The 26,307-nt window shown below is 42.4% G+C and overlaps 3 protein-coding genes across 3 annotated transcripts; 2 read left to right on the forward strand and 1 right to left on the reverse strand.

Annotated features, from left to right (window-relative positions):
• The first annotated feature begins 1,054 nt into the window (after nt 1–1,054).
• On the forward strand, nt 1,055–8,669 carry LOC136450305 (uncharacterized). Its single transcript, XM_066450699.1, has 7 exons — nt 1,055–1,513; nt 2,344–2,472; nt 2,991–3,179; nt 4,270–4,366; nt 7,123–7,226; nt 7,988–8,039; nt 8,172–8,669. Exons 1-7 carry the CDS (start codon nt 1,086–1,088, stop codon nt 8,382–8,384), a joined length of 1,212 nt encoding a protein of 403 aa, XP_066306796.1. The 5' UTR covers nt 1,055–1,085; the 3' UTR covers nt 8,385–8,669.
• A 2,943-nt stretch (nt 8,670–11,612) lies between these two features.
• Nucleotides 11,613–14,166, reverse strand: LOC136454987 (uncharacterized). The gene is made up of 6 exons (XM_066455204.1): nt 13,703–14,166; nt 13,160–13,231; nt 12,265–12,326; nt 12,031–12,154; nt 11,851–11,931; nt 11,613–11,753 (listed from the first exon to the last, which is right to left on the reverse strand). Exons 1-6 carry the CDS (start codon nt 13,979–13,981, stop codon nt 11,613–11,615), a joined length of 759 nt encoding a protein of 252 aa, XP_066311301.1. The 5' UTR covers nt 13,982–14,166.
• Nucleotides 14,167–17,142: 2,976 nt separating this feature from the next.
• LOC136452736 (small ribosomal subunit protein RACK1z-like) lies at nt 17,143–19,281 on the forward strand. The gene is made up of 2 exons (XM_066453333.1): nt 17,143–18,093; nt 18,990–19,281. The coding sequence occupies exons 1-2, from the start codon at nt 17,203–17,205 to the stop codon at nt 19,095–19,097; spliced, it is 999 nt and encodes a 332-aa protein (XP_066309430.1). The 5' UTR covers nt 17,143–17,202; the 3' UTR covers nt 19,098–19,281.
• Nucleotides 19,282–26,307: the final 7,026 nt, after the last annotated feature.

Consider the following 26,307-nt stretch of genomic DNA (forward strand, 5'->3'; position numbering starts at 1 on the left):
AACTAGGTGCTCGATGTAATGTCTCAACGACGAGTTTTGGCGGTAAGTCTACCACAGGCTAGTGCAAGGTGACTACATCTAACTGTTGCAAGCAAACAAAACAGGATCCCTACCTAGCCTGGCTCAACCGGAAAATAGAACCAAACAAGCAGTTGTTGCACTTGCACCTGCTAGGCCTGTCTTCCGATACCCTGCCACTCCTGGCCCGACCAGGCTGGAACGTCCAGGCAATCAAACACGCCCTAAGACTGGCCACAATGTATGGTTTTACCGGTGCTTGAAAAGGAGAGAGAAGGTGCAAGCCTCGGTGCCCACCACTGCGGCCGATGCCGAGTTGGGAAAAATATTCGGCACCAGATCATGTCCAAGCATCGATGCCAAATCACGCTTTCTCTCCCGGAGCTGGTTCTGTGATGTGGGGTCCGCCTAGCAGAAGGCACCGGTGCCGACGCTGTGAGGATAGAAAGAATTGTGGCATCGGTAGAGGTGGCAGAGAGAGAACTTTTTGAGCACCGACGACGCTGTGGCTAGTCTAAGTGTATCATATCAAAAGAGGGAGGCTCCCTAGCCCGATATTCAATGTTAAAGCTAAAGCGTACAAATTTTCAAGGGTCTACGAATGAGTCTCTCACGTCATCAGGCCTCTTTCAATGGTATGTGTTTTACCTTCATAGTCTAGCTTGATAGTCTAATTAATATATATGGAACCTATAATGCAAAACTCGATTGCACTACTTAGAAAAAAACTACTGAAAATATAGGCTGCGTTCGGCTGGCTGGCCGGCTGGGGCTGGGCTGGCTAGCGCACTCACACTTTCACTGTTCACGCAAACAGTGTTTCCGAACAGAACAATATTTTTTTGTCACAACAATCAACCAGAACAGTATTTTTGCTTATTTTTCAGTCATGTCGAACAAGCTTAAAAGCTCTTTCCTGTATTAAACAAAAGAAAACCTAAATAGAATTTATGTATGTTTTTATAAGTGTTTTTTTAGTCTTAGTTTTAAACAATATAATTCATTTCTCTCCCATATCTCTTTCCACGTAGATGTGAGCTCCAGCTAGTTGAAATCCAACACGTGTGATGAGAATGCTGACAGCACCAGAACCAGGCAACTCTGGCGTCTGGCCGGTAAACAAGCAAATAGGCCCGGTCCCAGACTCAGAGACCCTCTCCCAGCATCAGCCGCCGCGCGCTGCCCTTGTCCCGATCTCCGACCCGAATACCCGATCCACCATGGCCGGAATAAGGCTTACGCCCGAGGAGCCCGAGATGCTCGTTGGCACGCCACCCCGCCCCCAGCTCCCACCCTCCGTCGCCGGGGCAGCCGGTGGCAGCGGAGGGCTGGAAATGGCGTCGGACGACGAGCGGTCCATTGCGGCGGACTCATGGTCAGTGCGGAGCGAGTACGGGAGCACGCTCGACGACGACCAGCGCTACGCCGACGCCGCCGAGGTGCTCGCCGCTTCCGCGGCCTCCGCCAACTTCCCCTCCGCCGCCTCCGATTACTGGTACGAGACCATTTCTCTGTCGAATGGCCTCATTCGTCTGCGAACTGGATGCTATTGACCTCGAGATATAGATCTAGCGAATTGCGGGGGACCCGATAATGCTTGATATCGCAGAGAGCTTGTTCCTTTAGCTACTGTACGGGTTGTGGTCTCTTGTGGCTGCTGTCAGCACCTTTTGCTTTGTGCACAATGTTTGTTTAGCACTGAATCTGTGGAAAAAGGAGGGGATATGATGGATGCCTTTTGGCAACTTGCCGATTAGTATCATCCAAGACAGAGATGCATGCTCGATTTTACGTACTGTTGCTCTTAATGTTCCGTGTTTATCAAGTAGAGTTGATTAGTACAGAATTATAAAAGGTGGATGATGTCAACTAACAAATGAAAAAAATATTGAGCATACCTTTCCTTCAACTAACAGATAACCCCCCAGGAAAAAAGTTAAAAGAGAGTCCCTTGAATACAGATTGTCAACTTGACATCTAGTACTATCACAAGGGGGACTGAGACCAAGAGGTTGAGGTGTACCACTTCACCACACTTAATCTAAGTGGCATATGTCTGGTCTGTGGTCTCTTTAATAGATACACCAAATTCTCCAGAGTCCAGATAATGGATTCCTATAGGTACAATCTCTTGTTAGAGGTTAGACGAACCTCCTAGATCTGGTATACTCTGAATCTGTAATTGTGTGCAGATGGCAGGAATGGAAAACCTGGTCTGTTGCCTGCTTATTTCTATCCTTAGATGTTTTTGACATGTATATTTAAATAGTTAACAAATATTTTCCTTTTTTTAACGTGTTCTAAAATGCCTTTCTATTGAGGCAGCTCTGATAAGGATGATGAAGATCCTGGTGATGTTGAAGGATCATTGCTGGGTCTCCAAAGTTATTGGGATGCTTCTTATACGGAAGATCTTGCAAATTTTCAGGAACATGGGCATACTGGAGAAATATGGTAACCACATCATATCCTTGTTGATATCAACTATCAAAATATTCACTTCAAGAAAAAAGTGGCATATTTTTGTTCATTGCTGCAATGAAGCCCAAGTTGTTTATGCTAACTAATTTCTTGCTATTGCTAGGGACATTACTTGAACTTTGAGCTGTCCAAGTATGGAATGCTCAGCTTAAAATTTTTGGAGATGATGTATCATTATTCTTGTCCATTATGTTTACTATTAGCTACTGTTTTGTTAAGTTTGTTCAATAAATTTCTTTTGGTGCAATGTGCACTTGTATATGCTCAAGAAAATGCAACTGAGTCACTGGGCATGGATACTTGCATTCCCATTTTTGGCACACTGAACTCAGAATTCACATGTATATCCTTCACTTATTAAGGCGGACTCTTTGTTTCTAGGCAATTATGATCCACCGCCTTTTTCTTTACCTGTTGGCATTTTCCCTAGAATACTGAGAGTGCAAGGGGATTTTCTATTTTAGGTTGTTAACAGAACCTCCTGTTTGTAGGTTTGGTGCAGATGTAATGGACACAATTGCTGTTTGGACGAAAAGTTTGTGTAGCATTATTGACGGCAGGATTCCATCTGGTCAAGACAGCATCGAAAGTGAAGTCGATGAAAATTTATTCTCCAACTACCCTGTTCTTGATGTTGGAACTGGAAATGGCCTTCTTTTGCAAGCACTTGCTAAGCAGGGGTACTACCCGAATTTTCTCAATGATGTTTAATTAGCTTCCTGTTGGAACGTGGATTACTGCGCAGGTAGTAGCTGAATGTTGGAGGCCGGGGTTTTGGTTCCTGGCCGCGGCGAGGCTGGGACGCCATGCTGTCGCCCGACGTCTCTAGGGCTGGCTTGCGCGAGTAACAGAAAGCGCGGGAGAGATCTAATCAATCTCCAGCTTAACCTTTCCCAAAGAGTGCAGGCTTTATAGTCAAATCCTAACAACTTGTGACTAATCAAAACAAATCCACTAACTGAAATTCTAAAGTCTAGGATGGCCGACGTAGGTGGGCGCGGTGACCACGTGGCTCTCGTGCCAGCGCTCACTCAGCCACGGCTGCACTTCCTGCGCTGGTATACCTGGCCCACCATAACACTTCCCTATAAATAATGTATTGTGGTCAAGTAATCCACAAAATCTTGGGCTGCTGAAGATTTCTTCAGCTGATTGTGCCAATTGATCTGCAACCTTGTTTATATAAGTTTTTTTGTGTTAAAAATATTTTTGTGACTGTCCTTTACTCTAAAAATGGCTCTGACAGAAATCCTTAATGTTAAGGGACCATCGTACCTTAACCACCTATGTGATACTTTCATTAGGCACCTTTGAGTTTAAAAGTTGTATTTTAGAGGAAATGTTAGAGATTTTGATTAGACACCTCTGATTAGAACATCTTTTTATTGAAAAAAAAACTCCCTGTATCCCTCTTTGGATTTTTTTTGCATAAGACATCATTTAGTTGAAAGGTGTCTTCCAGTGGCATTCTTTGGAAACTATAAACATTCTGCTAGTGTAGAGAGGGGGAAGAAACACCATTCAAGCAACATTCAGCAAAGTAACAGCAATATGCTAAATTATTCAAGTGATTAATCAGCTTAAATAGGAAGCTGAGTTGGTTGAGGGTGTGGATGTATGCCTAGAGTACCCAGGTTCAAGTCTTCATCATGGCGAATTTGAGTGCCTATTTTCTTCTTAATAAAATAAAATGCCACCTAGGTTTGGACACAACCATAGAAAAGGATCGCATCTCTATTTGTCACCAAATGGCATTGGCTGTTTTTCCAGGTTTACAGACTTAACCGGAACGGATTACAGTAAAGGAGCTGTTGAACTTGCAAGAAACCTAGCTGCTCGTGATGGCTTCTCTTCAATAAACTTTTTGGTTAGCACACATGCTCATATCAAACTCTCTCTCTCCATGCATGCTACAAATATGTGAACTGAACTTGTCCAATTGTGTTTTTTCCTTGAAATCCTGTGCTTTGTTGATAGTGGTACCAGATGTGACTCACGATTATCTAATGCCCAATAACACCAAGGGGCAAGCTTATCTGAGAACAATATAGCTATTCTTAACAGTCTAATTCTTTATTTCTTTCTTTTTTAAAAAAGTGATTTTGCATGTCTGTTTAAAATTATGTTAATGAGCATCTATATAGTTGGGTTCTTCAAATTGGATTTATTATTTATTTTTGCTAATGTGTCTATAAGAAAAGCAGGTAGACAACTAAGGATTATTTTTGCAGCATTTAGGATAGGGAAAATTGTGTTCTTGCCCCTGTCTAGCAGTCCAATTGTGATTTTACCTTTATTTTTTTAACTTTGTGATTTTACCCTTGTTATTTTGAAACGAACCATCCATTTGCCCCTAGTTTGCACATCCGTTAGATGGACTGGAATAAATGAATTAAAAAAATCAAAAACACAAAACACAAAGGCAAAAAGACCAAGTTGCCCCTTATCTTTTCTTCAGCCTCTTGCTCGTCCAACCAGAGGCAAAACCGCAGGGGGAGGCATCGGCATCGCGGCATGCGGTGGCGGGTCCCGGCCACAGGGCGGTGGCCGCGACTACCTACCGTGGGGCAGAGGCGGATCCCGGCCACGGTGCTCGGTCACGGGCGGGGCGCAGCCTGCGCAGGGCGGCGGCGGCGCCCGGCCGTTGTGCTCGGCCCAAGCGCGTGGTGCTGGGGCCCCTGGCCGCTGGGCTCACCCGCGGCGCTTGGTGCAGGTGCCGTCGGCACTCGGCGCATCCAGCGGCGGCAGCGCGTGGGGCATGGGCGGCGACGGCGCGCAGGCCACTAGGCGTTGGTGCGCGGCGCACAGGACGGCAGCGGTGCGCGGCCTGCAGGGCTTCGGCTGCGTGCGGGGCAGCGGCGGGGCTAGCAGCTTTCCCGTTATGGTGCTGCTGGTACCTGTACGGCACGATGTCCGTGCACCTGCCGTTGTCGTCATCCAGGCTCTCTCCAGTTTGAAGCTTCTTGACTGCTTCTTGGTGGAGTCCCTGTTGCTGTGTTGCAAAAGGAGATATGTTTGGCTGAGATCATTTCACAAGGATTCTCCCTTCTTGGCATTGGTGTTGGGGTGATCTCTGAACGTCGATGGATTCCTGTTGTCGCCGTAGTGCTATCAAAATTTTGCTAAGATGCTACTAAAATTTTGAATATTTTTTCAATATTAAATCTGATTTAAAATAATTATAAATTGTGCCAAATTTATTTGGCCAAATCTAATAATTTTTTTGTCAAAATACAATATAATGTCTTATTTAAATCAGGGGTAAAATCACAAATAGCTTTAGAAACCAGGGGCAAAATCACATGGGCAAATTTGCCCTTTTGTATAAAAGTTAACACCGTTAGGGATGATGACGAAGTAGGGGCAAAGTGGTGCTTCGTTTTGAAAACAGAGGGGTAAATTCACAAGTTAGAAAAACAGGGACAAAACCACAATTTGGATACAAAACAAGGATAAGAATGCAAGAGCCCCTTTAGGATATTGAATATTAGTGATTGTCAAATTAAAACTTGGATCTTCCATTGTTTGTGGAAAAAAGAAAAAAAACACTTTAGCCTAGAGACCATTATTAAAGTGTTAAGCAAGAGCAGACGCGATGATGGCGCAGTGTTTGAGCACCCAAGGTGCGGAGCTCCCCACCAGGGTTTGATCCCTGGTGCTGCATGGTTGTGTCGCCCACCTCCCTGGTTCAAACAGCGCAGATGGTTCCGTGGCCGCCAAAGAAGCGTGCACGCATGAGGTTCCTGCCTGTTCTCGGGTTCGGTGGGCCCCTTCTTTAAGACCAAAGTCAAGGGGACGTCTCTCCCCTTGATCAAGTCCTTTAAGTGTTAAGCAAGCGTAATTATCAGGAATGAGTCGATGTCTGTAGAAGTCAACAATGTAGAATACTCACATGTTTTTTTTAAAAAAAAAAATCAAAATAGTACGGCAGGGGAAGTCCCCACTGTAAGAATTTATTACAAAAAGAATAGAAGCTGTACAAGGCCCACAAAGCTGTACAAGCAAATAACAAAAAGCGAAAACTAGAAGCCTGAGAGAGGCAAGGAAGCTAGGCTAGGGAATCTATACAGAATAAGAAAGCAGGATGCTTAGCATGATGGATTCTATGGGCCTGAAGTCGAGCTTCCTCACAAAAGTTGAACTTCCAAGAGTCTAAGAAAGGGCGGCCCCTATCAAAGATGAAATTATTTCTTTATTTCCAAATCTGCCAAGCAGCAATGATGAAGATCTCCATAAAGTAGGGATCCGGAAATTGTTGCTTGGCTTGTATCACACTTACATGCTATTGAAGCATTACCTTGTACATTTGTAATGATATCTAACTTTGCATTTGTCAAATTATACACTACAAATTCTCAGCTCAGTATACTCTCCATTAATTTAGAATAACTATCATTTTGATAGTTTCGAAGAATTAGACTTGCACAAGTTAAATCAATTGAGTAATATTAATGCTTTAGGACAGCTGTTGTTTCAATAATATACATTTCTTTTTTATTTTCTTTTACGTCACATACATTGTGGCTCATAGACCTTGAAATTTATCAAATGATTTGCCTTTAGTGTTCTCATGATGGGGCGCTTTCATCTCTGTAATCCCTTGTATTTTTCTGTTTTTGTCAGGTTGATGATATACTTGAGACAAAGTTAGATAGGAAATTCAAAATTATTACAGACAAAGGGACATTGGATGCCATCGGATTGCATCCAGATGGTCGTGCGAAAAGGTACAACTGTGGCCTGGATACCCAAAAGAGAGTTTTTAGCACATTTAGTTGTCAGTGTTGCTAGTACTGGAATAAGTAGATGCTTTAGCAATCCGACGGTCATGTGAAAAGGTACAACTGTGACCTGGTAACCCAAAAGAGAATTTTTAGCACATTTACTTGTCAATGTTGGAATAATTACATGCATTAGTGTAAGCCATCCTGCGACAGTGAATAGCTGTAGCCTTTAGGTTGTGGCCTCCCCCCCCCCCGCCCCGTAAAAAAAAGCGAGCAAACTCAAATTCCATTACTTAAACGCAATAAAATCACAGCATCAGCATTCCACCAGTTTAAAAGTTCACCACAACAGCAACCACCGTACCAAACTCTGAAACAACCACAAAAGCACCCAGGACTTTGTGATAAGCTTCAAAACATCGCATGGGCTTAAAGCGAATGTTACACCCAGGAACAAATAGGCTTAAGCAACCAAAAGCAGCTTCACAAAGCTTCTTTTTCTAAGCTATCTTAACAAGCAAGGTTGTGTGGTCATTTTTGACTTTCATCTGGCGTTGTAGTTTCTGATCTACTGAAATACAGAACTACATAGCACAATAGATAGACGAGGCTTGCATGTTGGATCTGAACTACATAGCACAATAGATAGACGAGGCTTGCATGTTGGATCTTTTACTTATATTTGAAAGCAATTTTACATTTGAAGAAACAGTTCAGTAATATATGTTGGTTTAACATTTTTCCTCTGCACCTACTTTATTCAGAATAATATATTGGGAATCAATATCAAACTTGGTTGAGCCTGGTGGCATTGTGGTCAGTACTTTCTCCTATAGGCCTTTTTAAATTATATCAAGATTCCTTCATCAGTGATTGAAGTTTATCTTTATGCTTGTACCACCATCATCTGTAAATTGGCATGAAACTTTCCGTTGCATCTCTCTTCAGGTCATAACATCATGTAATCACACAAAGGATGAACTTCTGCAAGAAGTAGAAGATTTCACCAAGAGAAAATTTGGCAAGGAGAACGTGGATGAAGGTGCAGGAGATGTGTCTGAGATCTTCCGGTACATAGACCATGTCCGAACATATCCTACCATAATGTTTGGAGGAATTGAGGGCTCTCAAGTCTGCACTGTGGCGTTTCAGCGGGTGTGACTGAAAACTGAGGCACATATACTTCTTGGCCTAATGTGTCACGTTGGGTCCAGAAGAAATGGATAAAAATTTTGTGCTTCACCTGTGGGACTGTTCCTACTGTATTAAGAAACAGTCCAAACTGGGTCTTGTGTCGTTAGCTCATCTATATCCAGGACGGTCGTGTAATTTTAGACGGACCAGACGATGAGACGAGTCAGTCCTGTATTGTCACCGTGAACGTTTCCTCCTATTTCCGTTCCTCTTATACATACTCTAGTCTTAATTTATTACTCTTTCTTGTAAGGAAGAGGTTTCAACTTGCTACCAGCGGATTGTTTAATAAGTGATCGTCATCTAGTTATACGATTGGGCTTGGTCGTCCGTCAGCCCTGGCTCCGCTGCCACTTGCCTGCTGCCCCTGCTCCATTCCCTCTCCCTGCGCTCTCTTCTGTAGAGAGCATCTTCAAGAGTCCTTTTTAAACTAACTTCTCTTACAAATGAGTTGATGGCTGAGTGATTGGGCCTTGCTCGATGCAGGCTCTCACACGTTGTTTTTTCATTTTCTTTGCATCCTCAAGCATAGCTATTTCAAGCGCTTTTCAGCCGCGTATGTGTCTTTTGGTATAGGTTAGGTCTAGCTCGTGCACAGTGTGTGTAGTTGTGTGAGTTTGTATATAAGTTTAGAACTTTACTACAACTTGTACTTGAATATTGAGGCAATAAAAATCTTTAAATTTTCATTTCGAGAGTTGTTTGAATAAAAAATCACTCTCCATATTTTTTCATCCTCAAACAACTTCTCTATATTTTATGCGCACTTTAGAGATCTAATTCTGCTCTTCATCTTTGGCTAGTGAAAACAAAAAAAATAAAAGGATGGCAATATTTGAGAATCTAATTGGATAAGCTAAAGAGCTTTTTTTTTTCCACTGAAATATGTATTCCTATCAATATCTATCAATGCGAAAAATATAAAGAGCCTCTTAGAGTTGCTCTAATAGGCACCCACGCATCGGCACCATTGCAAGATGCTCGATTTGTGTACGAAGTGAAAGCTACTTGAAAAAGCTACAACATCACGGCATGCTTATAGTATATTCCCCTATCCATAAATATCTGTCGTTTTCGCTTATCGAGAAATAACTTTGACTATATATATATTAGTATTTATGGTACATAATTAATATCATTAGATAGATATTTAAACCTAGTTTTTTAATAAATTTATTTGGAAATATAAATGTTGCACGTATTTTCTACAAATCGAGTCAAACTTTTGGCACGGAAACCAACTGCGACATATAATTTAGGACAGATGGAGTAAATAGGTGAGTGTAATTGATGTCAACACAATCTTTTAGGAGATATTTGAGAGAGCTTCACTCCACGAAATATAGCTTAACTCCACCAACTTCAAGCCACATATCTTAGCTCTAAAAAAAGGTGGATTCAACGACTAAGGGCTTGTTTGGAATGCAGGAATTTCACAGGAATCAGTTCATGAACAAGAATTTTTTTCCCACAATCCAAACAGACCCTAACTCGGTTTTGTAGAGCTCCTCAAGAGATGCTCCATAAAACTATGGTTTTAGTATGGAGTTGGTGAATTATACACCATGCCACTAGCCACACTCTCTATTCCCTCACCCCTACCTAGCACCTCCGTGTTCGTTTGCGAAAGAGGATGCCACCAGGCCGCCAGGCAGCCATCTCCATCTGTCACCCCCTCTCAATCACAGGAACCTCCGAAGCACGAGAACAACTTTGGACCGAGGTCATCCCGATGCGCAAGAGATTCAGATCTTGCGCCGCAGCCACCGCCGGAACCAAGAAACCAAATTCTTGCTTTCCCAACAACAAATTTTTTGACTTCTAAACCAAAATTGATTAGTGCTAACCCATCTAAGATTAGTTACCGATACCCTCATTGATTAGTTGTTGTCTACTACAATAATGTGTAAAACCAAAACAAGTGCCGTTTGGATCACAATGCAAGGACAGAGGAAATTCTATAGATGTTCTTGTGGACGTAGTTAGTTATCTATCCCATGCATTGCCAAAAGTATGGTGCCACGATTTTGTTATGTCAATGTTGGATGCACACGAGCACTTAGAAATTTTGGTATGAAAAATGTACAAACTCTGCAATTAAAGTTTTCATTACAATAATAATCCAAAACGGTTAATTATGAAATTCTTTAAACCAATATCAATCACTCACATATGCTAGATATGTCAAAACATCTATCATGCATCCTTCTAAGGCATATGATCTACGTTCCAAGTCAAACAGGTGTATCAACTCTAAGGTGCAGGAGCAGATCTAGCCTAGGATGCTAACTTCTTCCTTCTTCCACAAAATGAAGGATAGGCTCAAGGGAGGCTCCATTGTGCTGGTGACCGTAGGGGGGATCGAGCCCCTCCAGCCACACCGTTGGATCCACCTCTACCATAACTGGAGGCTAACTCCAAAGTGAAACTGCTCCATATAAGAGTTGGTGCTCTGGAGTTCCCGAAAATGCCATACTGATGCCGTTGTCGGAGAATGGCAATTCAAACCTAGGGCGATTTACCTAGTTTTTCTGTTAGTGCTATAAATTCCAAGATTTATGTATTAAATTTCAAAAAAATTATGTCACTAGACAAAATTTGAACGTAAAAATCATAATCAGGGGATGAAAAAATTCATAGGAATTGACAAGTTTGAATGAGTTGGAATTTGTGTGGGGGTAAAGCAAATAGTTTGGTGTGTGGGAGAGGGGCGTACTGTTTTTCCTATAATCTTTGACATGAATGCATGTACAACTTTAACTCAATTTTCCTTACAGACACCAATCCAACTTCGTCTTCATCATTTGTGAAGTTGACTGGCTGTATTTTCAGAATTTCTTTTGTACATAGAATCTACTATGAAACACTACACAATCGCGCAATGATTCTGTACTCTATCTTCCAAACCCCATTATGACAAGCCTGAAGCTCAAACATTTTTCAGATATTTACAGAGCCTGCCTGACCAGGAATCACCGTGCAGCTTCCTACCAAATGTTTATGATATGCTGCAAACCCCATGCTCCACGAGGTTCTGAAACCGGCGTCTCGTGCACAGCCTGCATTCTCATGAAAGTTCACATTGCGATTATTTCTAAATGAAGCTGGAATTGGAATTCTTCTTCTTTTTTTAACGAAAATGGAATTCTTCTTCTTTATCAATATAATAGTTGGCAGCTCTCCTGCACGATTCGTTTAAAGAAGCTGGAATTGGAATGCAAAATGGACCTGGATTCTAAAGATCTGTCGTTGATTGCACGAATGAAGCAATGCGGTGATTGATATCAAGATGATGTAGATTGGTATGACAATTCCAGCCGTTCTGAACATCAGCAGCTGTATCGGGAGAGTAATTTGCACAGTTCAGGTGTTCAGTTTGGATATAAATAAGGATTAGGAAGATAATAATGAGATATTAGATTTACTGCCTTACAGTGATTAGCTCTACTGAGCACACTTCATGGTTGCGGAGTATAAGCAAGATTGCATCACGGAGCACCAACAAAACCATCAACTGGAAGTGTATTAACAACAACAACAAAAAAAAAAAAACAGTTGACTCCAGAATGAACACTCATGATAAAGTAGAAAATTTGCCCTTTGTAACACTTACAGCAATGGCAACTACTCGGCAATATATGGCGCCTTTCAGGTTGGGACTTTGAGAATCAACGCTTGACGTGCCATCAGTTTGATCCGAGGTTTGACCATAACTAGCACCTCGTATTCCAGCTCCCCTATAATGGGATTAACTTTAATTACTAGGTGATTCATGAATGATCAGCTTTCAGATCTTTGCAATGTCCATTTTTTCAGAGAGATAGAGGCATAAAGCACCGATTGGTACCTTAAATTTATTAGGTTCCTTCCGTGCCGAAACAAAGGAGCAGTGTAGTTTGGTTTCAATTGCTGTGGCATCAAGAGCGGAGAAAAACAAATCAGACAACAGTAATGTCCTGTCATTCAGCACCGTAGACTCAATAGTGGTTTTTTTTCTCATCCTTTTTATGACTACATAGTAAATCTGAAATGGACATTTTCAGCTTAAGGGAAAAAAACTAAATTTCTATTATGAAATGAAAAGTGCTAAAATATATTCAGCTGCTTCTTGTCATGTAAGATGGCAACGGGCACAAAATATCCGCGTGCCCGCGGATAGAAAACCCGATGGGCATGGATATGGGTTTAAGTTTGTGCCCACGGGCACGGGCATGGGTGTGATTCTAAACCCGATGGATGTTTGCTCGTGGGCATGGAAAAATGATATCCGCACCCGCAAACCCGCTAGACCCGCGCTAATGACCCTATAAGTCTATATACAGTTGTATGTCTTTATTCGTGTTAATTTGTGATGACTTGAGATACACTAATGTAGACGTACTTTTGATTACTCTTGTATGGTCAATGTGTCATACTTTATCTAATGTTGAGATATAGACGTTTATTTTTTGATATATTGTTTCTTACTTGCTATTAAGATATGGTTGGGTGCTTTGTTGCTTTATTTTTGCGGGTATATGGGTGTGCCCGCGGGCATGTGATATCCGCGGATAGCGGGCACGGGCATGGTTTTCTACCCATGACGGTTAACGGGCGCGGGCGCGGGCACGGATTTTTGCTCGCGGGTATAGATATCTAGGGCTAGTATCCGTGCGGATTTTACCCGTTGCCATCTTTTATCATGTACTAGTAATTCTGTTGAGAATGATTGGTTATTATAAGGAAGTTTGGGAAAGCGTTACCTGCAAGCATATCTCACATATGGTGTCCCCCTTCTCGTTACACCACCGCTGGACGCATCTGTGGTGAGCATACTGCAACCAGCAACAAACTGATGCAAGTAAAACTTCCGTTCATGGGGCAGTACAAAAATCTGTTGCCCATTAATGGAAATAGAATGCAAAGAAAATAATCGGTTGGTAAGGCTCGATAACTGATAACACAAGAAATGCCTGAATTGCGTTGTAATAGTAAGTTGCCTAGTAAGTTTGTTACCCAGTAGCATCTTGCAAGAAATGAAAAATATAATAATGTAGCCAGCAATTTGCTGGAGTTTAAGACAATACTATCAGAGGAGAGGATGCAATATCCATGATTGAGCATGGAGTAATGAATTTCAAACAGGTTTCAAACTTGTTGGCTAGTTATTCTGTGCAGCATCAATCAAGGCTAGTTTCTTTGTGTGTTCTTTTTTCTTATTTGCGATCGGGGTTGAACATGAAGGTGTAAGTTTCATATAAGCTAGCTGTAACACCGAAAAGAGAAGCAGAGGAAATTAAGCTCGCCTTCAAGCTGCCCTTGCAGGAGCAGGGGGTCTCCATGTAAGCCTCGTCACCTTCCTCTTGGCAGATTCTGCACTCCACCATGACACCACTCTTGGCCTTGCCCTTGCCCTTGCCCATGCCCAGCTGAACATCTTCAGGAAGAACGACGGAGGGATCGGTCTGGTCATAGCCGGCGGTGGTGGTGGAAGCTACGGCATCGGCAAAGGCCCCGTGGACGGCGGACTGGAGCGTCGACTCCGTGAGCAGCCGGCCCGTCATCAGCGCGAAGTGGTCCGCCATCCTCGAGCTGCTAGCTTCCGGAGACGCAGACGCTGGAGATGGAATCAGCACAAACCTGTGGTAGGCATGCGGCGGCGATCGCTGGAACGCTGAAACAAAGTCTCTTCAGAGTTCAGAGTTCAGAACAAACGCCGCCAACTCATATTTGAATTTTGAACCAGGTGACAACCACCATCTCCGGTACGAAAACGTTGTGCTATGCTATCTACGAACACGGCACGGGAGCACGGACATGGCACGAGGCCGCTGAAAAGAGTCTCCTTTCGACCATCTTTTTCGCTGAGCTCGCTCAGGGTAGAAGGGGGGAAGAAAGAGGCATGCATGGAGGTGGTTAAAAGGGCTACCTGGGTCCTGGGCAAAGAGAACGGAAGCCAGCCGACTAGCTGACGCAGAAAGAAAAGGCGCGAGGTGGTTTTCACGGCACGAGACGCGTTATAGCACGCATCTCGTCTGTCTCTGGCCGCCGCCAAGATCCTGCTGGCTTTCTCCACGTCCACGAACAGAGAGAGGAAGGAAAGAACGGAAGGATGCGATGCAAAGGCCGCGGAGAAGGCAAGGGAGCAGGAGCAGGGCAAGCAAGGAAGAGCAGAGGCAAATTAAGGCGACGAGACGACGAGCGAGCCAAGGAGGAGGCTTGCGAGGCGGGACTAGGATAACTGAATGAATTCCTAAACACCCTGGATGATATGAAGAGAGAACAAAAGATTCGGGTTAACATGAGTTGGCCGCATCCTACTGGTCCCTCTCGGCATTTGGCCTTTCTTGCTCCGGAGAACAATCTGATTCTGACCCTGCCTCACGATTCGTGCGATAGAATCACACTGGCCCCGTAACTGTCTTATACTGATGATAACAATTGATTGATTGATTCATCAGGATAACGGCATCTGAATCTTTTTTTTTAACATGGAAGAAATCTTCATTACTCATAACCTGATGCCAAATCATTGGTCACCAGAACGTCAATACAAGGTGAAATACTATCCATAATCAGATTAGTACCCGGGCATAACTTTGCCCTAAGGGCAGCTAGATTATGCGCAACGAGATTACAAGAGCGAGGATTAAAAGCAACAACAAAGCTGGAAAAATTACAAAACAAGACTTTCCTTCAACTCCCATAACAGGCCAAGAGGTAGCATCCAGACGTCCGTTTCGAAGCACTAGCGTAGGCCGTGCGCCTAAGGAGTGCGGCTTTCCAAACCAACATAGCAATTGAAACGCACCCCACCTCGTGGACCCCACGCTGCTTGTCGCCCTATCATCGTGCGCGCTCTGTTTCGTCTGACCGCGGCACATGCATGCGAGAAACCCCACGTGGGTCCCATTCACATGACCGTCTATGGATGGACGCCGTGGATGCGTCTGTCGGCCTTAGGTGCCCGCACGGTGACCCACGGCGCCCCCAGCAACTACTTCAGGTGACTGTGGCAGGTGGGTGTCACCAGATCTACTTTTACAATATTTAGATAAAACACTTGCAGCACACGTTCGAAACAGCTAAAACACTTGCAACATGCATCTGAAACACTTGCAAACACCAGAAAAAAGCTTGAAAACACGTATGTAGCCATTGCAAATATATGCATCAGCCAGAGAAACACTTGCAACATACGTATGAAACATCAGAAAAACTTAAAACATACGCTTGCAACATGCATATATATGCAACATCCAGATTTACTTTTTGCAACATCCAGATGAAACACTTGCAACATATGTCTGAAATAGATGAAATATTTGGAACATACACTTGAAACATATGTGTATAGCTATTGCAACATGTGCAACATCCCGATCAACTTTTGCAACACCGATATAAAAATACTTGCAACATATCTCTGAAACACCTGAAACACGAACATATACTTAAAACATACGTGTATAGCCATTGCAACATATGCAACATCCCGATCTACTTTTACAACAATGATATAAAACGCTTTCAGTATACCTCTGAAACGCCTGAAACACTTGAAACATACGCTTTAAGGGCGCCATCTCCTTGCTGCTTCGACGAATGAAGGCTCGTCGACGCGTGGATGTCGCTGGTGTAGAGCTCGTCGGCGGCGCACAGAGGGCGGGGTGAGGGTAGTACGGGCAGCGATGACGACTTAGAGGGCGGGTAGGTGTGGCAGCAATGGCGCAGAGGGTTGGTGTGGGCGCGGCGGTAGAGGGCGGATGAAGACGGCAATGGTGGCGCAGTGGGTAGGGTGGAGCGGGGTGGTAGCGACTACACAGAGCGCTGGTGGAGGTAGCGGCGACAGCACAAAGGAGTGGAGTGCGCGCATCTCAGATCAGGGCGTATGTCTGTCGTATGAGCATTACCGAAGTTATATGGGTAAAACTCCCTTAACACAAAATCACTGATCACCAATAGCAACAAACAATTGGTTAACATGCTCACCAGCAACTTGTTCAGGATTGAGAACACTATAAGCACGGCTAAAAAACTCAACAAAAATGACCTGAGGGTATCAAGAAAGTTAGTTTTGACGCCCTAATCTAGAATGGTGTATTATGGACTCTGGTTTCTAGTTGACTGCTGACATTTGTAATCTGCTTTCTATTGGTCCATACGTCTAGGGTCTAGCACATGTTTCTTGTTGCCAACTAGCAAAATTTCAAGATAAAAAAACCAGCAAAATTTCAAGTATATATAGCACTGATAACAGGTTTGGTCTATCACAGATTTTCCTGTTGAATTGAATCTTCTTGTTTGAAAAGGAAAGGATTGTTTTCAAATTTTAATTTTAAAAAATACTGTCTTTGATTTACTCGAACATGCAGGATTTTCACTTGTTTGTGCATTACATTTTCCTTGACAGCATTCTTTTTGATGAAAATTTCTTGAGAGAGGAGAATTGCCTGGACCCTGTGAGGTCACGCAGGCAAAGGCGTTGCGGCGGATGTAAGCTATAGCCATTATTTACGTTTTTCTGGGATTTAGGCCCATGTCTGCTGAGATGGGCCAAGGCCATTCTTCTCTCTCAAACGAAGCCCATTATAGTGGCACCCAATCCTGGAATCATCTACAGCACGTTCCTCGCATTCAACGGCTGCGATCTATCCCCTGAATCAAAAACTCCAGGGTACTGCTACTGCTAAACCCTAGTGCCCACGCCGCCTACGTATAAAATACCACGCTTCCTTCTCCGGCCGTGTTCCTTCCCATCTCACTCAGCGCCTCCGCGGCTTTTACCCTAACCCTCCCCACCACCATGGCCTGCGCCCAGGAAACCCTGGTGCTCGCCGGCGTGATGCGCGGCCACAATGGCGTGGTGACGGCGATCGCCACGCCCATCGACAACTCCCCGCTCATCGTCTCATCCTCCCGCGACAAGTCGCTGCTGGTCTGGGACCTCACCAACCCCGTCCAGGCCGCCGGGGACGGCACCACCACCGCCGACTACGGCGTCCCGTTCCGCCGCCTTACGGGCCACTCCCACTTCGTCCAGGACGTCGTCCTCAGCTCCGACGGCCAGTTCGCGCTCTCGGGATCCTGGGACGGCGAGCTCCGTCTCTGGGATCTCGCCACGGGCAAAACTACCCGCCGCTTCGTCGGCCACGAGAAGGACGTCCTCTCCGTCGCCTTCTCCGTCGACAACCGCCAGATCGTGTCCGCATCCCGCGATCGCACCATCAAGCTGTGGAACACCCTCGGCGAATGCAAGTACACAATTGGCGGCGACCTCGGCGCCGCCGAGGGCCACACTGGTTGGGTTTCGTGCGTCCGCTTCTCGCCTAATACCTACATCCCGACGATTGTCTCCGGCTCCTGGGACCGCAGTGTCAAGGTGTGGAACCTCACCAACTGCAAGCTTCGCTGCACTCTCCAAGGTCACGGCGGCTACGTCAACGCCGTAGCTGTGAGCCCTGACGGCTCTCTGTGCGCCTCCGGAGGGAAAGACCATGTTACCCTGCTTTGGGACCTGACCGAGGGCAAGAGGCTGTACGCGCTGGACGCGGGTGACATCATCCACTCGCTCTGCTTCTCGCCCAACCGCTACTGGCTCTGTGCAGCGACAGAGGAATCCATAAAGATCTGGGATCTTGAATCAAAGCATGTTGTCCAGGATCTCAAGCCTGAGGTATCGGCCGCAAAGGACCAGGTTAGTCTTCCAACCATCATTTCACATTTTTTATATATCTATTGATCAATGTAAATCAGTAAAAATGTTTTTATTGATCATTGTAAATCACCCAGACTCGTAGAGATGTTTCAATTCATGTGTCGTTGATTGATTTCTGATTGTTGCTACTATATGATATATGTTTGATAGCTCAGTCTTATAGGTCTTAGCTATAATGATGTTGCCTGCATTAGGATGATGAGTATGTGTAGTTTTATATGAAGAATTGAAGATATTGTATCATGCTGGTTTGCGAGCTGCAGTTTTGATGTTCTCTAGTTGTGCTGTACTGACAGTACATTGAACTGAACTGCAATTTAAAGGATTGTTTGTTTTATGATATTCATGTATGCTCTGAGTTTTTGTCTGGTTGAGCTGCTGCTCAATAGTTCAGTTATACATAAGAACATATAGTATCTATATGTAAATGCAGGTCGCTCCCTGTGTGCACTTATATGCTGTTAAGCCACATATTTGTTATCCGTTACATTATACTATGTTGTTAGATTGCTTGCGGTGTCCGTATTATAGAAGCAAGATACATTATACTTGTTAGATTGCTTGCGGTATCGGTATTATAGAAGCATGATTGCGTGCCATTCCCTTATTGACACCTTGTGTTCAATCTCAACCATCTCAATTTATTTGTCATTAGTGAAGAAGGTATTAAAAAACCTCACCATTTTATATTATTGGGTGAAAGCTTCCTGTTTATGACTTGTTACATTTATGTTGTTGGCAGTTATTGGGTCTATTTCTGATCAGTCTAATGTTTATAGGTTGTTAGGTGTAACGATGCGTTTATGATATTATAAAAGCCACTTTGGTGAAGTTGTATTTTTGAAACTTACATATTAATTGGTGTAACAATGCAGATGCTCTACTGCACATGCTTGAGCTGGAGTGCTGATGGAAGCACGCTCTATGCTGGTTACACTGATGGAACCATCCGGATCTATAAGATTTCTGGATTTGGCTACTAGGTCTAAATAATGAATCCGTTTTGATAGTCTTGTCCTGGGAAATGGCTCTGGCATTTTAGTTTTCCCCCTTTTTGACTGTTTCAACGCACAATATTTGCCAAGTACGCCTGCTTAATCCACTCTTATATCAGTAGCTTCAGTCATGAGATATGGATACTGCGGAAATAGGATCTGTTTTTGGTTTTTTGACTCGTTTTATCCTATCGTGCAACATGGTGCATTCAATCCGTGATGCTGGTATATTTCAATGTTTCTTATGGCCATTTTTTTTGAAATCTTAAATAACAAAATATGGTATTAAATTCTTTTAGGATTTAATTGCTGATATGACGATATATATTGCGCTCAGTACACGCTACAACCTGTAGGCTGTTATCTTGAACTTTCTGCAAACTAACTAAAGCGGGTCGCTTATTTGATTGTTTATACGAACTGTTTAATGCATGTATATAACTATGATCAAGTGTCAATAAGATCAATGTATAATTTTGTTTGTTTGTTTGATACATGGCGGCTTTCACACTTTTCAGTTCCTGTTCGAGCAAAGCATGCTTAATACTCAGCTGAGTCAGTTTTGGTTCAATTTTGAAAGAAGAATTCTTCAGATTATCGATCAATTGTGCTAATTCTTTGGCTTCCTGCTTGTTAGAGTTCTTCTTAGCCATCAAAGCTTCACGGCCAGTTAGGTTTCTTTGAGTCTTTTTCACTTTGGGAGCTTGATCTTCGATGTTGGACAGAGGTATCAAGACTTCAGTAAGATTTGGGGGCAGATCATCCTTAATGGCTAAGGAGATTCTTCTCATTGGATCTGCGTCCTGGACCAAATCGGCTATGTTCCTCTCGAGCATTGGCAGCATGTCTTTTAGCTGATTTTTGATCTCATCTGATAAAATTTCTTGAGAAGAAATAACTGATGAGCTTATTTTGCTTTCGTCTATATATTCCTCAAAGTTGAAAGAATAGCTCAAAGCTGGAGAGTGTGAACAAAAGGAGTCTTATTAGAAATAACAAATGAGTTGACAATGAGATGGATGGTGAGAGGGAGACTATCTTTTTTGAAAGAGATTCTGGCTGAGAAGGAACAGCCGATGATGTGTTAACATCCTTTTTAACATCCGGTTGAATTGGCTCTGGACTTTCAATGCTAGTGTCTGCAGGCATCAAGAAGTTTTTTAGTTTATGATTGCTATAGAAGGATAAAATGAGCATATTAATTTCTTACGATCGATTGTTTGCCAAGCTGGAAAATCGACAGTTTGAGTATCAGTGTCAACAGGGTCCTCTTCAACTGGTGAGTTGTCAGATCTTTGCTCTTATGGAGATGTTTTCCTAGGTGGTGTCTGATAAAAGAAAAGGATCAGAGAAGAGTGAGGACTATATGAGATTGAAGGCTTAAGGAGATACCTTGGTAGTATAAGGTGGTGAAGTAGAGAGGTCTTATCTTCGTTCGTCTGGGATCTGTCAGGGACACCAGTTGCTTCAATTGTAATCGGCTCCTTAGGAGAATTAGCTGATGAGATTAACAGATGCTGATTTAAGTGCCAGGGAAAGTAGTTCGTCACCTAAAGCAGATTGAGATGCAATAGTTGATGACTGCAAGAAAGAAATTTAATTAGAAGTTGAATATCATCTTAAGAGGGAAGATAAGTTAATTTACCTGAGTAATTGATAATCTTGTTTTGCAAAGTCTCTTTCCAGTGTTGGTTTTCTGAGTTACATCTTGGGTTGCCTTGTGTTTTGAAGACTGATATGTGAGTATTGCTGGGGCAGCTGGGGTTTTCATCAATTTTTTTAGAGTGGGTGCAGTTGATCTCATTCTTGAGGCTAGACAGGGTGGATAATATTCTATAAGATGCCTTTTCTTATCCACACTTGAGGGATTAAATTCGATACCCTGCAAAAAAAATTGTTAGATGAACTGACAACATAACTTGATAATCCTTCTAAAAGGAAAGTGATGAGTTACCTCATTGTTAGAAGCAAAGTCGTCGTTCAGAGCTAAACAGTTAGGATGAATTGAGTTGCAGAAGAGGTGAGAGTGCCATTCTTGCCACCAGGAGTCAAACTAGTTTGAAGAGAAGGTGGCTCTTGTTCATTCATGTAGACAAAGAGAAGGAAGATTTGACCCCAATTAAAAGACTCTGGAAGCTTTTATTATTTTACTGATATATTCTCTTGGCTTCAGAGTATTCCTAAAAAATAGCCGAGGGGTAGTTGACCATGGCTGAATTGACGGGCCACAAAAGAGGTGTTATAGAATTCATAAGTTAAAAGATTATCTGGGAGACAAGCAGCAGTAGCCATTTTGTCATGACCATGGCGAAATTCGGCAGGCAACACGTAGGGTTTGATGATGTAACTGAAAATTGCAGCAGCTGTTTCATTTGAACAACTTGATTCAAACCGGAATTTAACTCACAGAACTAGCTCATTATCTTCGTCTTCATCATAAGGCAGCCAAGCCAAGATGTTTGCATCGAATCCTCTGTAAAATTTCTTGAAAAAGTGGCTTACATCAACAGCAATTGTTATGGCTGATGTAGCTTCACAATAATTCATACACTGTCGAGTTCTTCCTTCTTTTCCTTTATAATCTTCAGCAAAGTTGGAAGAAGGTTAACTCAGATTCCTGAGATTGGGTCTTGTAATCTTATGCATGTACAGATTCAGCTATAATTGTATGAATCATCAAGGGCCACTGATGATATGCACTGGTTCATTTTTTAGCAATTGGACGGCTACTTGGTGTATCAGATGATAAGCAGATCCTAGCAGATATTTTCAAGGGAGATTTCATTAGCGGTTGCTAAACGCTTTGCTAAGTATTTATGATTATAGGTTGAACCACAGGATGACCCACAAAAGATGAATTTTTTCAGCCACATATTCAAGAAAGCTACATGTTCTCTATCATCAACAGTCGATCCAGCCCTAATATGATTCAAAATATAACTCGCCCATCCTGTGCAGTCCGATATTTTAGCTAATTTTTTGGATCCAGCACTTAAGAAATCATAAGGTTGCATTGATCCTGTTATTCTGAGGTCGGTTAACATATAGATGTCGGCCAAAGTAATGGTCATTGGACCGTGACAAAAAACGAAAGCATTCAAAGTGTTGGATAAAAAAAAAGATGTAGAGATCAGAAGCGAATCATTTCTCTTCGTTCCAGACAGTGAGAGTGTCAAGCATTGGTTTAAATCAAAAAATTTTCAATCTCCAGCTTTCTTTTATGATACCTTGCGAAACCAATCTCTACATCCTTTAGGCATTTTGGGCCAGTTTCTAAAAGGAGTTTTGGTGTTCTAGGAAGATAAATCTATTACAGATTGTTTGAAGGGATTCAGTTGGTTTCTTGGTTGATAAAATCAGATAGATCAGGATTGCCCATAGGTCTAAGATAAAAGGTATTAGGAACAACAGCTGATGGAATTAAAATTTCATTCCTCATTTCCTAGAAACCAGTTGGGATGAATTTAAGAAGAAAGAAAAATACAGAGTAGCGGCTAATACTTAAAAGACAGAAATATGAAGGCATATCTCATAAACGTGATTGCTGGTCGCCATTGCAGCCAAAATGAATTTGAATCTGAGGAAGGTTGTAGAAAGGTGGCTTGAACAGCAGTTTGGTAGAGCAGAAGATCAGTTAGGGTTAAGGCTTTGGTGGTGACGGTTTTGACTATTGAAGCTTGCTCAAGAGAAAAGGGGAAAGTAAGTAGTCCGAGCAAGTTGGAAATGATACTGTTGAGGTATTATATAGAATTCAACCCGAGAAATCAGGAGTCACACGTATATTTCGGAATGAGCAATTGCAACACGGTGAGCAAATAAATAGAAATTTTGGAATAAAATCATCTTTATCCCAAAATTGGGGGCATGTGTTTACACCAAAATTTAGGAAGAAGAATGCGGAAACTCGAAGCTTCCAGGATTGTGTCATCAGGGAATCGATTAGATGTGAATCGGTATTAGCTGATTTAGATGCGATGTTAGAATCAACTATTTTATAGATGACATCAGCAGATGACGTCAATGGACTTTGCTTGAATGGCGTCAGGAAGATGTGTCAGATTCTACAAATAAGGAAAATTAGGGTCCAAGTTATTATTAAGTTAGGAAGTTTTCTTTTATTTCAAGAATTGTAATGAGTCGTATTTGAGTAGGATTTATATTTGAGTTCCAGGTTTAAATATTAGACCCTGATTATTGTACAAGAGGACGAACACTCAATCAATACAATCTTTCTGGCTTTCACCATCGCATTAGGAGTAGGGGTACTATAGATCTCGATGAGTTCTTCGGCAAAAAGGGCCGCATTGACTAATCGACCTCCAGCTTGTTTGTGAGTACCGTCATAACTTGTATTGTGCTTGTAAAGCTGCATCAGCTGATTGATCTTTTATGAACCATAATATAAGATAGTTATTGATCTATATCGTAGTTTGTAAGGCTGCATCAGTTGATTGATCTCTTACGAATCATAATATAGCTCAAAGTTATCAATCTTGTGTTAAATAACTTGTTTAATATAATATCACCAGTTATCGAATCTGCTAAAATTAGTAAGATTTTTCTTACTGTTTTATGTTGATTCATCGGTTATCGATCTTGTTATAATTAATGTTTTATTAATTATAACAAATTACCCGATTGAGACAGAGATGGATCGACATCATATCATCTTAATTGATCGTCCTTTGATCTGGTCATGCTTTAAATCTTATAATTGATGGCTTAATTCCGCTAGATCGACTGTTTTATCTCTATTCCAATCAAACATAGTATGCATCCAAAGACACGTTTCAATCTTGAATAAACTTACTAGTTAATGAGATCTAATCTAATGACACTACCATGGCTGCATCGATCCGGTTGAACCTCACTTGTAAGACTTTAGATTAGAAATTATCGATTAGTGGTCTTGTTCATGATCAAAATATGTACTCTGTTTGTTTGCTATGACTACATTGGCTATTTTAGCCGATTTGCCTATACTCTCATGCATATAGCATGTTTTTATGAATCTGTCAACATATAGATGGTTTTATAGATTCTCTTGGCTTTAGTTTGTTATCATTATCATAGCTACATCGATCCGATCAAACCTCACTGTTAATGATAATAGATTAGATTCAAACTGTTGTAGATTTATTTATATTAGACAGTTGATTTGTTCGCATGTTATACTCTTTTCATCAAACTTATCGGCTCGACGCTTTATATCGATCATGTTCCATTTAGTCGATGATGCTTTCTGATGTTCCATGAGCATCGGTTATTTTGATTCATATTATTATCATTTAATATTAGCCAATAATCCTTGATTTAAAGATCTTCATTCCATGGATATGCCGGATATCGACTATTTAGTCGATAGTCTTATTGAATCGGCTATCTAGCCGTACATTTGGAACCGTCTGGTGCAACACCGACATGTTTCACTTTAAATTATTGATAAGATTTTCTCTTCTTATCAATTATAGGTCAAATCGACTGGATGTCGTTGGGTTTTTAGAATTGGTTGGCTCTGTGTTGAAGCCAAGCAGATCTCTAGTCTCGTTCTACTCAGATCATCCGGTTTGCTGTGTGTTGATCACATTGCTACATTTTTGTGTCAACACCAGTCTCAGCAAGCCACATTTGATAAACCATCTTAGCATCGTCACGTAAAAGCTTTATACATGAAAGAATTTGTTGATGGAAAGCTGATGAGCAAGATGTTAGTCGATGGAGGCGCTGCAATCAATCTTATGCTATACACTACCTTCCTCAAGCTTGGGAAGGGCCCATAAGATCTGCTCAAAACTGATATGATGTTGAAGGACTTCGGAGGCAATGCGTCCGAGACCCGAGGGCAATCAACGTCGAATTGATGATTAGGAGTAAGACCCTACCTACTATTTTCTTCGTCATCGATGGTAAAGGAACATACAGTTTGCTCTTGGGTCGTGATTGGATCCACACCAATGTTGCATTCCATCGACAATGCACCAATATCTTATTCAGTGGCAAGGAGACAATGCCAAAGTGGTTTTGTTTGTAATGTCTGTGAGTGGCAACAACCGATCCAACATATTGGGAGTTTGAAGACTAAATGCTTCTCTGGCAAGATCTGGGAGGGAGGCATCATTAGGATCAACGATGAACATCAACAGTCAATCCAAGCAATCGCCTCTGAGAATTTATTTTGATGGCTCCTCCATTGGTCTGTACGGAACGACTGAACATTGCCATTTATAAATTAATTCGCTAGAATATAGCCGTTCTGTTTTAAGGAGTCAAGATTGGATTCAAACGCATAGACATTTTGAAAGAGCTTGACAACCGACGATTTTGGGGTTTCATAAGTGATTTGGTGCTTGATTCATCGTCGGCTGTTTTGAAAGTAATTTTTCGTTATGGAGCCTGAGCCCTGATGGTTAATTGTAACTCAGAATTCAGGTTACCACCAGGATTGATAGCTGGTACTAACAGAGTATCGCCTTTAGGATAAAAAAAATAAAGATCTTAATTCAGCCTAAGAGGGCAAAAGCCGATGCGGCACGCATCGCCTATAGTGCAAAATAAAAGAAAATGAATATGGGTCTCACGGAAGACAACTCAACAATAGTCGCACTACGGAGTAGACATTAAAAGGGCACTTCATATATGAATCAAAGAGAAGACACCCATGCATAAGTAGAACGCAAGAAAAGATCTTTATTCATTCATGCTCCTAGATATAATCTAAGGGCTGAAGAAAACATTATTCATGATTTCTTTAGCCGAAGAAGCATTGGCCGTGGCTTCGTCATGCGCGGCAAAGTCCTCCACCAATTCATGATGATCATCGTCACCAGCAAAGCTAGGCTGGATCCCCCAGAGTTCAAGCCTAGAGTTCACCTGGGTAGTCATCAGGGCAACAGCGGCCCTGCGACGAACGCCGTGGAGAGCGATCTCCCCGGCGCATACAGAGATGTCATGAAGGTGATTCACCAACAAGTCACCTCGGGCATTTAGAGCCCCGACGGCATTGTTTGTCATCAGTTGGAGAGCCTCCAATTCCTCGGTCAGGGCTGTAATAAAAGGAGAAAGGGTCATCAAGGAAACACGACGAAACAAAATAATAGAAGAACATGGTTTCTTCTAAAGGGCCTACCTGTGACCCTGGCGTCGGAATCGGCTAGTCGCGCTCGGGCGGCACTGCTCTCCCCCTCCACGGTGGCGAGGG

Source organism: Miscanthus floridulus, chromosome 5 (genome assembly GCF_019320115.1).
Source record: "Miscanthus floridulus cultivar M001 chromosome 5, ASM1932011v1, whole genome shotgun sequence".
Taxonomy (NCBI): Eukaryota; Viridiplantae; Streptophyta; class Magnoliopsida; order Poales; family Poaceae; genus Miscanthus; species Miscanthus floridulus.